General features: G+C 61.9%; 2 protein-coding genes across 2 annotated transcripts; both read left to right on the top strand.

Moving 5' to 3' along the window:
- Window positions 1–2,404: 2,404 nt before the first annotated feature.
- LOC142604208 (sodium-dependent serotonin transporter-like) lies at window positions 2,405–10,445 on the top strand. The gene is made up of 13 exons (XM_075769374.1): window positions 2,405–2,624; window positions 4,225–4,359; window positions 4,524–4,743; window positions 5,039–5,177; window positions 5,434–5,568; window positions 6,198–6,301; window positions 6,528–6,655; window positions 6,963–7,075; window positions 7,451–7,582; window positions 7,731–7,830; window positions 8,045–8,145; window positions 9,114–9,281; window positions 9,784–10,445. The coding sequence occupies exons 1-13, from the start codon at window positions 2,405–2,407 to the stop codon at window positions 9,862–9,864; spliced, it is 1,776 nt and encodes a 591-aa protein (XP_075625489.1). The 3' UTR covers window positions 9,865–10,445.
- Window positions 10,446–11,595: 1,150 nt separating this feature from the next.
- Window positions 11,596–13,575, top strand: C17H12orf76 (chromosome 17 C12orf76 homolog). Its single transcript, XM_075769641.1, has 2 exons — window positions 11,596–11,766; window positions 11,900–13,575. Exons 1-2 carry the CDS (start codon window positions 11,673–11,675, stop codon window positions 11,983–11,985), a joined length of 180 nt encoding a protein of 59 aa, XP_075625756.1. The 5' UTR covers window positions 11,596–11,672; the 3' UTR covers window positions 11,986–13,575.
- Window positions 13,576–13,852: the final 277 nt, after the last annotated feature.

Consider the following 13,852-nt stretch of genomic DNA (forward strand, 5'->3'; position numbering starts at 1 on the left):
GGGGGGACCTGCTCCCTGCGGACCAGCACAGACCACCACAGACCAGCACAGACCAGCAAACCAGCACAGACCACCATACACCATCACAGACCATCATAGACCAGCACAGACCACCACAGACCAGCACAGACCAGCACAGACCACCACAGACCAGCACAGACCAGCACAGACCACCACAGACCAGCACAGACCACCGCAGACCAGCACAGACCACCGCAGACCACCACAGACCACCACAGACCAGCACAGACCACCACAGACCATCACAGACCATCACAGACCACCGCAGACCAGCACAGACCAGCACAGACCACCGCAGACCAGCACAGACCAGCACAGACCAGCACAGACCACTGCAGACGCCGCTCACACCCCCGCCAGCGCGGCCAGCTCCTCCGGTGGGGCTGGGAGCGCCCCTGAGCCCATCGGCTGAGGCTTCCTGAGCCGGGAGCGGGACCTGGTGCAGGGGGGTCCCCACACTCGGCCCACCAAGCCGCTGCACGTAACCTCCCTGGAGAAAAGAAGGGTCAGCCACAGAGAAAGAGCTATTATTTTTTCACAGTTGCTATGGCACCAGCTGTCTCTGTTTCTGTCATTTCTGCCCTTAAGACGGTCCTCGGTCGGGGGGGGTTAAACCTTGCAGCAGCAGCGGGGATTTCTCACCCCTACTGAGGGACGCCGCGGCCCCCCCGTCAGCGCCAGCAGCTCCGTACAGCCCGGATCGCCGACGGCTACGCCCACACCCACGGTACGAGGGCTGTCCCCAAAACTCACGGCTTTGCCAAGTCCCGCGAGTGACACAAATCCCGCGTAAACCCGCAGGACATTAATTGTCCCTCACCTCTGTGCCGGGCCTCGGCTCGGGGGAAGTCGCACCGGCACAGCCCGGCGGGGCCACGTGCACGGGGGCTCACGGGGAGGGGGGGGCTCTGCCTGGCCGTGACGGGACCCCCAACCTCCGCTCGCCCCCCACCAGCGCGTGGGATCCCCGACACCCTCCAACTATCCCCCTTCGCTCGGAGAAAAACACGTGCGGAGAGCTGTTACCAGTCGCTGCTCATAAACCCACGAGCAGAAAGCTGTTGCGTTTTCAAACGAGAGGCGTTGGAAGGGACAGCAGGGATTAAACCCACCAAGGCACAGCCCGTCCTGCACGCCTCGCCGCAGCCACCCGCAGCACCGGGGTGTCCCCCCGGGGACCAGCATCACCCCCCCGAGCTGCTCCGGTCCGACAGCCCCTTCAGCCAGCGCCGGACACACACACACACACACACACACACAAAAAATGAATTTAAGTGGTGGTTTCTAACAGGTCTGCATGCGCGTGCCCGCAGGACTAACGGCGTCCAGAGGTTTCCCGTGCCGGGCAGACGCCGGACAGCTGCGTCACGTTGTCACAGCAACCCGCTAACCCTGGGCCTCAGAACCGCAGATCCCGGTTTGATCTCTTCTGTAGTTTCTTTTAATTACAGATGAGGGTGCCTGGAAAAGCCGGTGCTGGAGCACCCTGGGGTCCTGGGAGCACCCGGCAGCCCCCGGGGAAAGGGCTGAGATGCAGGGACCTGCCCGGGCTGTAAACCTCCACAGGCACGTTTCATTTGCAATAAAATTTGCTGTTAAACTGTCAAACTGAGGAGAGCAATGGCTTTCGGTACGCTGCCATCCCCTCCCTGATCGCACCCGAGCTGCAAAAGTTATTTCACTTTCAAGCGGCGTATTTGCCACAACTCGCACCCCCCGTGCTACAGAAAGACCCGGCAATTCCGTGAGGACCGACGGGGCGATGCTCAAACCGGGCAGCTCCGCGCGAGCGGTGCTGGCTCCCGGCAGCGCTCGGAGATGCCCCCAGCCCACGGGGGTCCGGTGGGCCCACGGCGAGTGTCGGTCCGGTTCGTGCCCTGCGCTCGTCTCCCAGCCCCGGGGGGCATTTCCAGGCCCTGCTCACTCCGCAGAGTTTCCCCTGCAAGAAAGAGCGGCCGTCTCCTTTGGCGGGGCCGGCGGCGGCGTTGGCAGGGCGGTAATTGCAAAATACACCCAGGAGAAAGAAATGACTGTCTGTCAGGAGGAAAGAGCACCACTTCTGTGTGCAAATACAGTTCCGTTTCACCAACCCCACCCCAACCCCAAAATGCACCCGCGCGGGTGCAGACCCGGGGAGCGGAGGGGACAGAAACCCGTGCGGCGAGGCTGGTCCCCGTGCCTCAGCCCCGCGCTTGCAAAACTGCTCTCCCCCCTCCTGCCTTTGATCAGAGGATGGGTTTCTCCGCTGGCTGCTCTCCCTGCCGTGGGTTTCCAGCGGGAGGTGGGGAAGCGCAGTCAGCCTGACCCTCCCCTCCTCGGATCTGTCATCAGCATCAGAAAAATCCTTCCCGTCCCCAAGTTCCTCAGCCTGAATCCTGCAGGGATGGCAGAGCAGCCCTGCCCGGCGCCCGCCGCCAGCCCTCCCCGGCAGGGCACGGCCCCCCACCCAGGTCCCACGGCCGGCCCCGCGCCCCCGGGGCCCCAAACCCACCCCAGGGACAAGTGGAGCAAAAAAATGGATTTCCTCCTCTCGGTCATCGGATTCGCTGTGGATCTGGGCAACGTCTGGCGGTTCCCCTACATCTGCTACCAAAACGGAGGGGGTAAGGACACTGCTAGGACTATTTAAGGCTTCTTTTGGAGAAAAGAAATCTGTTTTTCATCTTTCCGATGCTGAAAAACTCGCTGCTGCTTTTCTTTCTTTGTCTCTGGCTGCTCCTCTCTGGACAGGGCGGCTTAGAGACTGACCCAACTTCTCCTGACATCTGTCTCTTTTCTGTTTTGTGCCTTTCTTCATTCAAAATCCTCCTCCATTCGCTCCTTCCCCGGTGTCATTCACTCCTTCCCCGGCACGGTCAGAGCTGCGTTAGCAGCTCCAGGATCACAAAGAGAAAACCGGCGTGGTCCAAACTGCGCGAAAGGATTAAGAATTTGCAAATTTGGGGTGGGAGGTTCGTGCACTTCACGATCTTGTGACTTTGCAACCCTTTCTGATGGCTCGTGTTTTAAAATAATCCTTGCAAGCATCCCAGCCGCCTGCCGCGGATCCCGGCCGGCAGTGCTGGACCCCGCGGAGGAGCCCTGGCTCCCGAGGACCACGCACGGAGCTCGGGGTGTTCGCTCCTATGAGGGAGGGAGCAACAGCAAGTTAAGATACAAAAGCTCCGTGAAGGAAAAAACCTTGAGTAAATGACAACTAAATAAATTGCTTTAAATAGAGCTGAGTAGAAAAAAAACCTCTTGCATGGAAATTAAAAACGAGGAAAGAAAATTTAGTGCTGTTTGCAAAAGCACAGTGGATTTAATTGCCGAAGTCGGCATTCGGGTAACGTCTTCTACTGCTTGGGAAAATTAGGAGGAGATAATTAGTACCATACTCAAGGCTAAAATCTGGATCCCAGGTGCCCACACTGAATCACAGTTATTTGTGATTTACTCCTGTGGGACTGGGAGCAAACTTGAGCCGCTCTTCATGGCTGTGGCTCCGGCAGATGCTTTCCTTAGCCGCCCCACGCCACGGGAGGGCGAGGAGCAGCTCTCGGGAGGGCCAGCCAGGGTCTCCAAGAGCTGATCCAGGCTGGTGGCGGGCTCACCCATCAGCTGGAGATGTTCCTGGAAGAGAAACCCTTGAGGGGCTGAGCGTGGAGGGCTCTGTGAGAGAGGAGCCGTGGGGGTTAAATTAACTAATCCCAGCAGGGCTGTTCTGACGAGCGTGGTGAGCAGCTCCAGTTCCAAAACCTCCATGGGGTACAAGTGTAGCCCTGGTACAGAGGACATATTGCTATGAATAATGCAGATTACAGCGTTAATTATTTGTGTCTTGGGGTGACCACGCATATTCAGTGGGATTTGCTCCAAAACTCTTCAGACCTGCCCGGTGCTCGGTGCCCCGTCCCCTGCGCCCTGACGGTTTGTATGGCTCTTTGGACCGGCCCGGCCAAGCCATCCCTCCCCGGCGAAGGCTGGGACACCTGTGGGGACTGACACAGCAGCCCGGGTAGCTGGGGCACCGAGCAGGGTCCCCACATCCGTGAGCTCCATGGAACAGATAATTTGCAAAGCATCTTACAAACATACGTCCAAACCTCTCGCCCGTGCTGCTCCGTGACACATCCCTGCAGCGCTGGGAGCCACGGCCTGCCTGTGCTCGCTGGCCGGCATGGGGCCGCAGCGGTCACCGCCGCTCTGCTGCTTACCCCGCAGGAGCCTTTCTCATCCCGTACACGCTGATGGCTGTTTTCGGAGGGGTGCCCCTCTTCTACATGGAGCTGGCCCTGGGGCAGTTCCACAGGACGGGCGCCATCCCCATCTGGAAGCACATCTGCCCCATCTTTAAAGGTAAGAGAGCCCCGGCGCCGGGCCACCGCCGTGCACGTGGGGCCGCGCAGCGCTGGTGAGCGGGGCTGTGCGGGTCCCCCCAGGTCCCCCAGCCCCCTCCCGGGGGACAGGCGGAGGGCTGGACCGGCGTGGGCTGCTGAGTCTGCCCCCCTCTGCCCCCCCAGGCATCGGCTTTGCCATTTGCATCATCGGCCTGTACGTCTCCTTCTACTACAACACCATCATCGCCTGGGCGCTCTACTACTTCTACTCGTCCTTCTCGGGCACCCTGCCCTGGGCGAGCTGCGACAACCCCTGGAACACGCCCGCCTGCACCAACTACTTCGGGAGGAACAACGTGACCTGGACCAACTTCTCCAGGTCCCCCGCTGAAGAGTTCTATACGTAAGTGCACGTACGTGGACAGTGCGTTTGAGCTGGGGAGCATCCCTGCAGAGGGTCTGCTGCACGGGGAGCAGGACCGGGGTGCCTGGGAGCAGGCACGCTACTGCCCATGGCCGTCACGTGGGGATGCTTTTGGGGAGCTCATGGCCACCGTGCCCTGTGCTCCAGGGTAGAGGTGAGCTCAGGACTGCCCGCCCAGGGCTGAGCCCGCTCCCCGGCTGCCTGCGAGGGCAGAGCCAGCGGCACCGCGCTGGCCTGAGACACCCTCCCCGGCCGCGGGGATCCCTGCCCGCAGGAGGAAGGTCCTGGAGATCCAGAAGTCTGGGGGTCTGTATGATGTGGGGGGCATGCATTGGGAGCTGCTCCTCTGCCTCTTCCTCATCTTCACCATTGTCTACTTCAGCCTGTGGAAAGGGGTGAAAACCTCCGGGAAGGTAAGAAAGCGGCTCCGGCACCAGCCCGGCACGCAGCATCCCCTCCACGGCCAGGCCAGGCAGGGGCGACCGAGCCCCGGTGAGGTCTTGCAGCTCACCTGGCCGCTTAAACACGGGATATTGCCTCTCCCCAGACCCCTACCCCTCGGCCACCCTGGGCAGCCGCGAGCGCCCCGGCCGTGCCCGACACGGGCGGTTTGGGTGCTCGGTGGAGCAGCTCTGCCGGCGCCAGGGGCTGAGGGGTGCCTCTCTCCAGGTGGTGTGGGTGACGGCCACGCTGCCCTACGTTGTCCTCCTTGTCCTGCTGGTCCGGGGAGCCACCCTGCCCGGCGCCTGGAGAGGGGTCGTCTTCTACCTGCGCCCGGACTGGGGCAAGCTCCTGAGCACTGCGGTGAGTGTGCGGTGGGACACGGCACCCTGCTCTGGGCAGCACCCAGACCCCTCGGCGGGACGTACACCCACCTCTGCCCGCTCTGCAGGGCGATGGGGCCCTTGTTCCTACAGCAACAGACACCCTGGACAGGCTCTTGGAAATGTAAATCTCTAATTAAATCACCCATCTCATTGCCGCTGGGCTTTGTTTGTGCCAGTGTTCTCGCCCTGGCCTGACAACAGGCTTCCTGTGGGTAATTACCGGGCAGCACTTGAGAATTCTCATTAAAGGTAATCAGGGCTGCCAGCACCCAACCTGCCCCGGCACGGGGGTCTTGGGGGTCCCCTCGACTTCTTCCCCGCTCCAGGCACGGAGGAGCGCAGATGCCATTGCTGAAACCTGCTGCTGCAGGACCCCAGGGTGGGAAGGAGCTCCCTCCGTCCCGCAGCAGCTCCCGGGACACCTCGGGGGGGGCACAGGCAAGAGAGGGGGTTTAGCAGCATGTACCAACACAGACCCTGTCCCTGTGCCATGGGGTGGGCACGCCGTGGGGTGGCCATGCTGTGGGGCACCTCCCAGCCCCGTCCCAGCCCCAGGGACCCCCTGCCCTGCCCGTTCTCCAGCCCGCCTGTTGCTTCTCCTGCCAGGTTTGGGTTGATGCTGCCACGCAAATTTTCTTCTCCCTGGGCCCTGGATTCGGCGTCCTCCTTGCTCTGGCCAGTTACAACCATTTCCACAACAACTGTTACCGGTGAGCCCCCCGCTGCGGGCTGCGGCCATGGGTCCCTGCGGGCGCAGGGGCTGTGCCAGAGCCGCATCCCGACCACAGGCTGAGCACCTTTCCCCATTTTACTGGTGGGTTTGGTACACGGGGCTGGGAGAGGGAACCGGCAACCGGGGCAGCCCAGCCAGGGTGAGAGCTGCGCGGGAGGGAGGTTTCTGCCGCAGGACATGTCTCCCTGCTTTCTGCCTTCCAGGGACGCGCTCGTCACCAGCGCGGTGAACTGCCTCACCAGCTTCCTCTCTGGTTTCGTCATCTTCACCGTGCTGGGCTACATGGCTGAGATGAGGGACGTGGAGGTGGAGGATGTTGCAAGAGATAAAGGTTCGCGTCCCTCCAGCGCGACTGCCCGGTCCTGGCCCTGCGGTGCCTGGGTGCCCCAGGGCTCTGTGCCCGTTGCGGCTGAGGGGGGCCGGGGCGATGGCCGGCCCTGGGGTCTGCCGGGGCACGGGGACTCATGGTCCCAGGAGTGGAGGGCAGCACGGTGTCCGGCCCCTGTATCTCAGCCGGGGCCAGGCACGGCCGCTCTGGCTTTGGGGCACCTTCCCCAGGCGTGTCCCACTGCGGCTGGCACCCAGAGCCGTGCCAGAGCAGCTGGGAAACAGCAAACCAAACCAGTGTCCCCTCCTAGGGCCGAGCCTGCTTTTTATCACCTACCCCGAAGCAATCGCCAACATGGTGGGATCCACCTTCTTCGCCATCATATTCTTCCTGATGATGATAACGCTGGGGCTGGACAGCACGGTCGGTGCCGCCGTGGAACGTGACAGCACAGCCCTGCAGCCCGGGGTTGTGTCCCCAGTGGGGACTGGGAATGGCCGTGTCCCACGGGGAATACGGGGTGACAAGGGGAGCTATGGCCTCGGGAAGGAGCGCTGCCCGCCCGAGCCCTCTGAGCGTGGGGATGGAGGGGGCACCACGCCGTCGTCTCCAGTGGGTCTGAGCCGGCCTCCCCCAGAGCCCGTCGGAGGGGATGGTCACCCCGCAGGGAGGGGACAGGACGGGATGTCCCCACTGTGCTCGCGGGCAGAGGGGGCCTTGGGGGGAGCAGGTTTTCTCCAAGAGGGTGACTGTCCGCACGTCTCATTTCTCCACACCACGCTGGGATTTCCTTTGCAGTTTGGGGGCTTGGAGGCCGTGATCACGGCCGTGATGGACGAGTACCCCCAGGTCCTGGCTGGGCGACGGGAGCTCTTTGTCCTCGGCCTCATCACAGTCTGTTTCCTGGGCTCCCTGAGCACCCTCACCTACGTGAGTACCACCGGGCACCGCTCAGCTCCCGTCCCCTCCACACACCCACCCGTTTCTCCAACAACCCCTGGTGCGGGACTTTGCCGCAGATCTGCTCCGCACCCCCGCGGGGTCTGCAGCCGCCCTCCCCTCCCTTGTGCTGTCCCAGGGGGGAGCCTACGTGGTGAAGCTGCTGGAGGAGTTCGGTGCTGGCTGCTCAATCCTGGCGGTGGTGCTACTGGAAACCATAGCTGTGTCCTGGTTTTACGGTAAGGAACTGCCTCCGTTATGAAAAACATCCTGCGGGCACCTACACGGGTGTTTAACCTTACGCCTGTGAGTAAATGCCAGGGGATCCAGGGACAAGGCACACGTGTGCCTCCTGGCAGGGCTGGGATGGCGCACGGGGAGCGTCATGGCCACGTCCCTGTGCCCACATCCTCCGTGGGTCTCCAGGGCCGTGACGGCTCTCTCCTCCGGCAGGGATACAGAGATTCTCCCACGATGTGAAAGCCATGCTCGGCTTCACCCCGGGGATGTTCTGGAAGGTGTGCTGGGTCGCCGTCAGCCCTGCCTTGCTAGCGGTGAGTATCTACGGCCCGAATTAAAGACCAGGTCGTCATCCCCGCTCTGAACGCCCCGCAGGGGAGCTGCTCTTCCCCTCGCTGGCTGCTGCCCAGCTCCCCGGGCGCCTGCACCGCTGCTTCCCCTCTCACTCGCACCCGGCGAACAAGCTGCCGGGAGGGTGGACCAGGGTCCTGGCCGGGGCTGTAGGACATCGTGCCAGCCCTCCCTGCCAGCTCCCCGCGCTGCTGCTCCCACCATGGGCGAGGACAAGCTGCCCGCAGCTCCTGGGACAGCTGGTTTCCCCGAGAAAGGGAGCTGGAAGTGCATTTTCCAGCCTCTTCTGGAGCTGTGCCCCGGGGCAAAGCTGGGAGCCAGCAGCTGGGTGCTCACGTGGGCGCGAGCGCAGCCCTGTCGCACCCGGTCCGTGGTGTCCCACGCTCACGCTGGCACGGCCAGCCACGGGTACGTCTCTGAGGGCACTGCAGCCTGCGTGCCGGGCTGGATCCGTCCCCTTTGAAATGCCAGCTCCCCCGGCACTTCAAAGGCTGCCGTCTGCGAGAGACAGAGGGGTCTAATCTCACCGGATCTGGAGGAGAGAGGCCTCATGAGGATTAATTACAGCTCTAAGCGCTTTGCCCAGGTTATTAAGAGAGAAGTATTATAATCAAAGCAGACAGCAAATGATTTCATTTCAGCACGGGGACGTGCAGCCTTCGCAGGCCGCCGTCTCTGGGGGGTTTGTTAGACGAAGACCTCCCAGCCCACACCTGGCGAGGGCGGCAGCCTGGGAAATGTCACTGCAACGTCCACGCTGGCCGTCACGAAAGAGCTTTCCTGGCCGCCCGTGTCACGTGCACGTGGGTTTTGTGGGCTGTACAGCCCTGCTACTGCCCTGTGCCTGCTTGTGACCGGCAGTGGGGCACGTCCTGCCATGGCCCGGCCCCAGGAGCATCCTTCCCTAACGGGTGCCCTTTGTTCGTTACAGTTCATAGTCATCAGCTCCCTCCTGGACCAGCCGCCTCTGACGCTCTTTGACTATCAGTACCCCGAGTGGAGCGTCTCGGTGGGGTACCTCATAGGAGCATCGTCCTTCATCTGCATCCCTTTCTACATGGTGTACAAGCTCGTCTGGACACCGGGGTCTCTCAAGCAGGTCAGGAGCGGAGCGGGTGATCCCACGGCCCCTGTGCGGGCTGGGGGTGGGCAGGGACCCCCACTCGGGTCAGCCCGGGGCCAGGGAGCGGGGCAGTTGGTTGACGTGTCCTCAGCATCTTTGTTCACGTGGCAATTTAATCACACCTGGAGAACTGCTTGGAAAAGGGCTCAGAGGAGCGTGGCTCGATGGCCCGATCATTTAAAGTCTTATTCCGAAGCTGCGATTTTGGCTGGGCCAGGACGCAGCGGGGCTACACCAGCATGGCCCTGGAGGCAGGAGACCGTCCCCAGCTGTCACCCCCCCCTCTCAGCACGTTTTTGGGACACCTCCTGCCCGGTGCCGGCTGCTGCAGGCTGACACAGCCCCGGCCCCGCAGCGAGCGAGATCCCAGCGGGGACAACTTCAACGTGCCAGGGCAGGCAGCCCCGCATGTGGCACCAGGCCCCGGCGTGGGAAGGAAACCCATTGCCTTTTTTCTTTGCCTGCTTACCCCCTGCAGCGCCTCGCCATCTGCATTCGACCGGAGAAAACCACACGAGATCCCCAAGCAGAGGCGATGCACATGTCACCTGTCCTGTAGCCCGGTGGCACGTCCAGGGGAGGCAGAGACTGCGTCGGCTTCCTGCTCCCACCCCGACAGAGCAATGGGGCAGGCAGGAGAGAAGCTGCCGTCGCCTTCCTCACAGCAACCAGCCCCTTGCGTCTCCCCCAGCGGCCGCACGTGCTGGCGGCAGCTCCCCGGCCGCCGGCTCTCGTCGCATCCGAGCATCTCGGCCATTCTCGCTGCGGGCGGGAAAATCTCTGATCCACAGCAGGGAGAACGGGACCCGCCGCAGGAAGCCATGGGCCAAATTCCTCTGGTTTGGAGGTGAACCCCGACTCCCCGTGAGGATGGAGGCACAGCTGTGAGTGCCACCGCAGAGAGATTGCTGTCCGACGGCACACGCCGTGAACGCGTCTTGCTTAGAGACAGTCGTGACCTGCTGTGCAAACCTACTTGGCACGAGCAGTGCATGCCTTTAGCCGTGCCGTGAGTGATGTGGAAAATAAAGCTGATATCAGTTGGTAGGAGATCAGACGAGGGAGAGGAGCCGGAGCTCACCGTGCTGTGCTCACGGAGCGCCGCGGTGCGGCTGAGAGCACGGGGTCGGGCTGGGGGACGTGGGGGCTGTTGCTGTCGTGACACGCAAATACCTTGTTCCGTAGCAAAGAGCAAAAGTCCGGTAGAGAAATCATGTGGCCCCTGGGGTCGCTCCCGGGAACACGCAGCTGGGGCCAGACCCCCTCAAGCCAGGAGGGGGGTCGGTCCCTGGCGCTGCCCCGTCCCGGCGCTGCCCCTGCGATGCAGCAGCTCTGCGAGCCAGGAGGATCGGCTGGGAGAGAATTGGCGGCCACCGGCATTTGAAGAAGAAAAGACCTTAGGAGATCTCATTTTAAAAAGAAATATTGGGGTCAGGGTGAAGCAGCCCTGGTGCTGGTGTGAACCTGCTGCCTGTCGCAGCTTCCCAACACTGTCACATCGCCTCCAGCGCAGCCTCCCCATCTCTCAGCGGTTATTGGGCCCATTAAACACTTTCCAGCACCCACGTTCACCACGGCGGAGGCGAAGGGTGCTGATCTACCGCGGTGACCCCTCGCCGTGTCCTCCCCCCTGCTGCTCTCCTTCAGGGTGACGCCGAAGAGAAGAGAGGAGTGCAGCCGAGAGCTGGGGGGCACACGGGGCTGGGGGGGACACGCGGGGCTGGGGGGGGACACACGGGGCTGGGGGGGGACACACGGGGCTGGGGGGGACACACGAGGCTGGGGGGGACACGCGGGGCTGGGGGGGGCACACGGGGCTGGGGGGGGCACACGGGGCTGGGGGGGACACGCGGGGCTGGGGGGGGACACACGGGGCTGGGGGGGGCAGGGGACTGAGGGATGCACACAGGGCTGGGGGGGGCACATGGGGCTTCGGGGGGGCACAGGGGGCTGGGGGGACACACACAGGAGGCTGGGGGAGGCACACAGGGCTGGGGGGGGACACATGGAGCTGGGGGAGGCACATGGGGCTTCGGGGGGACACAGGGGGCTGGGGGGACACACACAGGGCTGGGGGGACACACACAGGGCTGGGGGACACACACGGGGCTGGGGGGGCACACCGGGCTTCCGGGGGCACACGGGGCTGGGGGGGCACATGGGTGCAGGGACCCCCCCGGGGCGGACAGCCGGGTCCCCCCCCCCCGAGCCGCCGCTCAGAGCGGAGCCCGGGCCGGCCCCGCGGGGCTCCCGGAAGGCCGGGGCGGGCCGTGCCCGGGGCGGGGCGGGGCGGCAGGAAGGGGCAGGGCCGGGCCGGGCGCACAAAGGCCGCTGGCGGCGGCGGCGGGACCGGGTTGGCGAGCGGCGATGGCGGCGGTGCGGGGCTGGGCGGTGGCGCTGCTGGCCCCGGGCCCTGCGGAGCGCAGCCGGCCCTACGCCGTGCTGCAGAAGCAGAACCTGGGTAAGGAGCGGCGCACGGGCACCTTTCTGCTTGGTTTTTCGTTATTTATGTTTTAATTTTCTTTTAAAGCTAATTTTGGGGGATGCTTTGGCGCGGGGGTGCGTTCAGATCCTAACCTGTGGTTCTCCCGCAGTGCTGCTGGGCAGCATCCTCAGCGCCCTGCTGCTCACCATCATCCTCATGGCCGTCTGCGTCTACAAGCCCGTCCGGCGCCGGTAGCGGAGCGGGACCCAGCGGGCCCACCGTGGGGAAGCGGTGCTGGTCCCACCTGGCACCCCGCTGTCTGGCCGCCTCTCCTGCCGGCAACGGGGAACGTCCCGATGATCCTGTGCACGGCTCTTTGCCCACGCAGCATCATCGCGTGGCTCGATCGTGATGTCGCTTTTAACAGCAGCATGGCCGCGTGCTGGAAATCACACCCCGCTTCTTGGCGAACTGACTCCTGGACCTCCCGGGAGCGCTTCTGCAGCAAACCTGGGTGGGTTCGAGCAGGGTCTGTAGCAACGCACCTTCCTCCCAAAACGTGGTGGTTCAGCGAGGCTGATCTGACATGATGCCCGTCAGAGCATCCCTGGTGCGTGTGTGCACCCGGAGCCTCGGGAGGCTGCGGGGAGTGTGACCGGCCATGCCGCCCGTTCTGATCAGTGCCGGGGAACCGTCCTGGCTCAGCACGAGAGCGCGGCCAGACTACTGACATCGCTGTCCACCCAGCAGCCCATGCACTCGACTAGACCACATCTAGTTTTGCTTTCTGATGAATTCAGTTCCTTGCTTGAATGCTGAGTCTTGAGGGTTTGTAGCGCAGCCTTCAAATATAGTCCGAAGGCAAAAGCTCAGCAACTGACCGCAGCTCTGGCTGCGCGGGTCTGGTACGCGCGTGCTCTGAGCAGAAATACCGACGCGCGAGCAGACCCCGGTGACGGGCTTGTCATTCCTGGTGTTACTTGCTTTAACTCGTAACTAACACCCACAAGCAGCCTCGCACCAAACCAGCCATGCTGAACCTGTTACAAACTGGGGTGCGGACGAGGGTTTCCAGCTTGTGCCGAGCGCTCACCTCCTCGCAGGTGCAGGTCGCTGTCCTACTGGAAGTAGGAGCCTCCAGAAGTCTGCAAGCCAGGCGGGTGCTTGAGGCTGCTGGGCTCAGGCTCTCTGGAAGTACCTTGTGTTTAACTTTGGACAGACCTGTTCCTTGCATTTTCAGTAATAAATTCAAGTGTTTACACTGAAATCACAATTGCATATGAATGCTGCTATTTTGTTTTGCACTGCTATGAGTAGTAACTGGATTTTGCTTACTAAATATTACTCTAGTATTTAACATAGGGGTGTTTTGGCTAGTAATTTATTTCATGTTTTAAAACTTGACTTCCAAAACAATTGTGTTGACCTGTTCTCTAAAACCTTGTGCTATATCTGACATGTTTTCTGTTTGGTTTGTTTTAAAGAATGCAGACCATTCTCATTGTAATGGGGTATTTTCTTTGCTGCTCTGTTAGTAAAATGACAGTAGGAGACTGGCCTAGAACAGATCTAGTTATTAATCTAAGTGAAACCTGAGTGAGGAAGCAACTCTGAGGAAGCACTGTTCTGTTGCTTTCTGATCCTTTTCTTTTTTGATTTAAGTCCTGTATCGCTGATCTTTCTTGGTCCTTCACCAGGTGCAAATGTTGGCCCGTAGCTGCGTGCTGTCTGTGGGGGGGTGGATGTGCAGCTCCAGCTCCGTGTTCCCGGAGCAGCATTCTTGTTTGTGTTCGTCCTCCACTCCCTGCTATGTCTCTCTGTACAAATAAAAAGCTAAGTAAACAACCCAGGACTCTTATTTATTCATGGCTGTTCTATTTGCTGATAACTCATTGTAGCTTTACGAAGGGAGGAGGCAGTCCCGTTTCCCACCCGATGTTCTCGCCCCCTTTGTGGTGCGAGGGAAGGGGGGCAGGACAGCAGCGCGATAGAACAGCTGGGGGAAGCCCCTGCTCCCATGGGTGTTTGTTAGCAAGGAACTGGTAACAGTAAACTGAAAATGAAAGCTCATCCTGCCACTGTAGTGCAGTTACCAGCAGCTGTTAACAGGCCAAGTTTGGTT

The sequence above is a fragment of the Balearica regulorum genome, chromosome 17 (assembly GCF_011004875.1).
Source record: "Balearica regulorum gibbericeps isolate bBalReg1 chromosome 17, bBalReg1.pri, whole genome shotgun sequence".
NCBI classification, from domain to species: Eukaryota; Metazoa; Chordata; class Aves; order Gruiformes; family Gruidae; genus Balearica; species Balearica regulorum.

Coding starts and splice junctions, on each gene's coding strand:
- LOC142604208 (XM_075769374.1), top strand. CDS start 2,405: ATGGCAGAGCAGCCCTGCCCGGCGCCCGCCGCCAGCCCTCCCCGGCAG. Junction 2,625..4,224: donor CTGCTACCAAAACGGAGGGG/GTAAGGACACTG, acceptor CTTACCCCGCAG/GAGCCTTTCTCATCCCGTAC. Junction 7,076..7,450: donor CGCTGGGGCTGGACAGCACG/GTCGGTGCCGCC, acceptor TTTCCTTTGCAG/TTTGGGGGCTTGGAGGCCGT.
- C17H12orf76 (XM_075769641.1), top strand. CDS start 11,673: ATGGCGGCGGTGCGGGGCTGGGCGGTGGCGCTGCTGGCCCCGGGCCCT. Junction 11,767..11,899: donor GCTGCAGAAGCAGAACCTGG/GTAAGGAGCGGC, acceptor GTTCTCCCGCAG/TGCTGCTGGGCAGCATCCTC.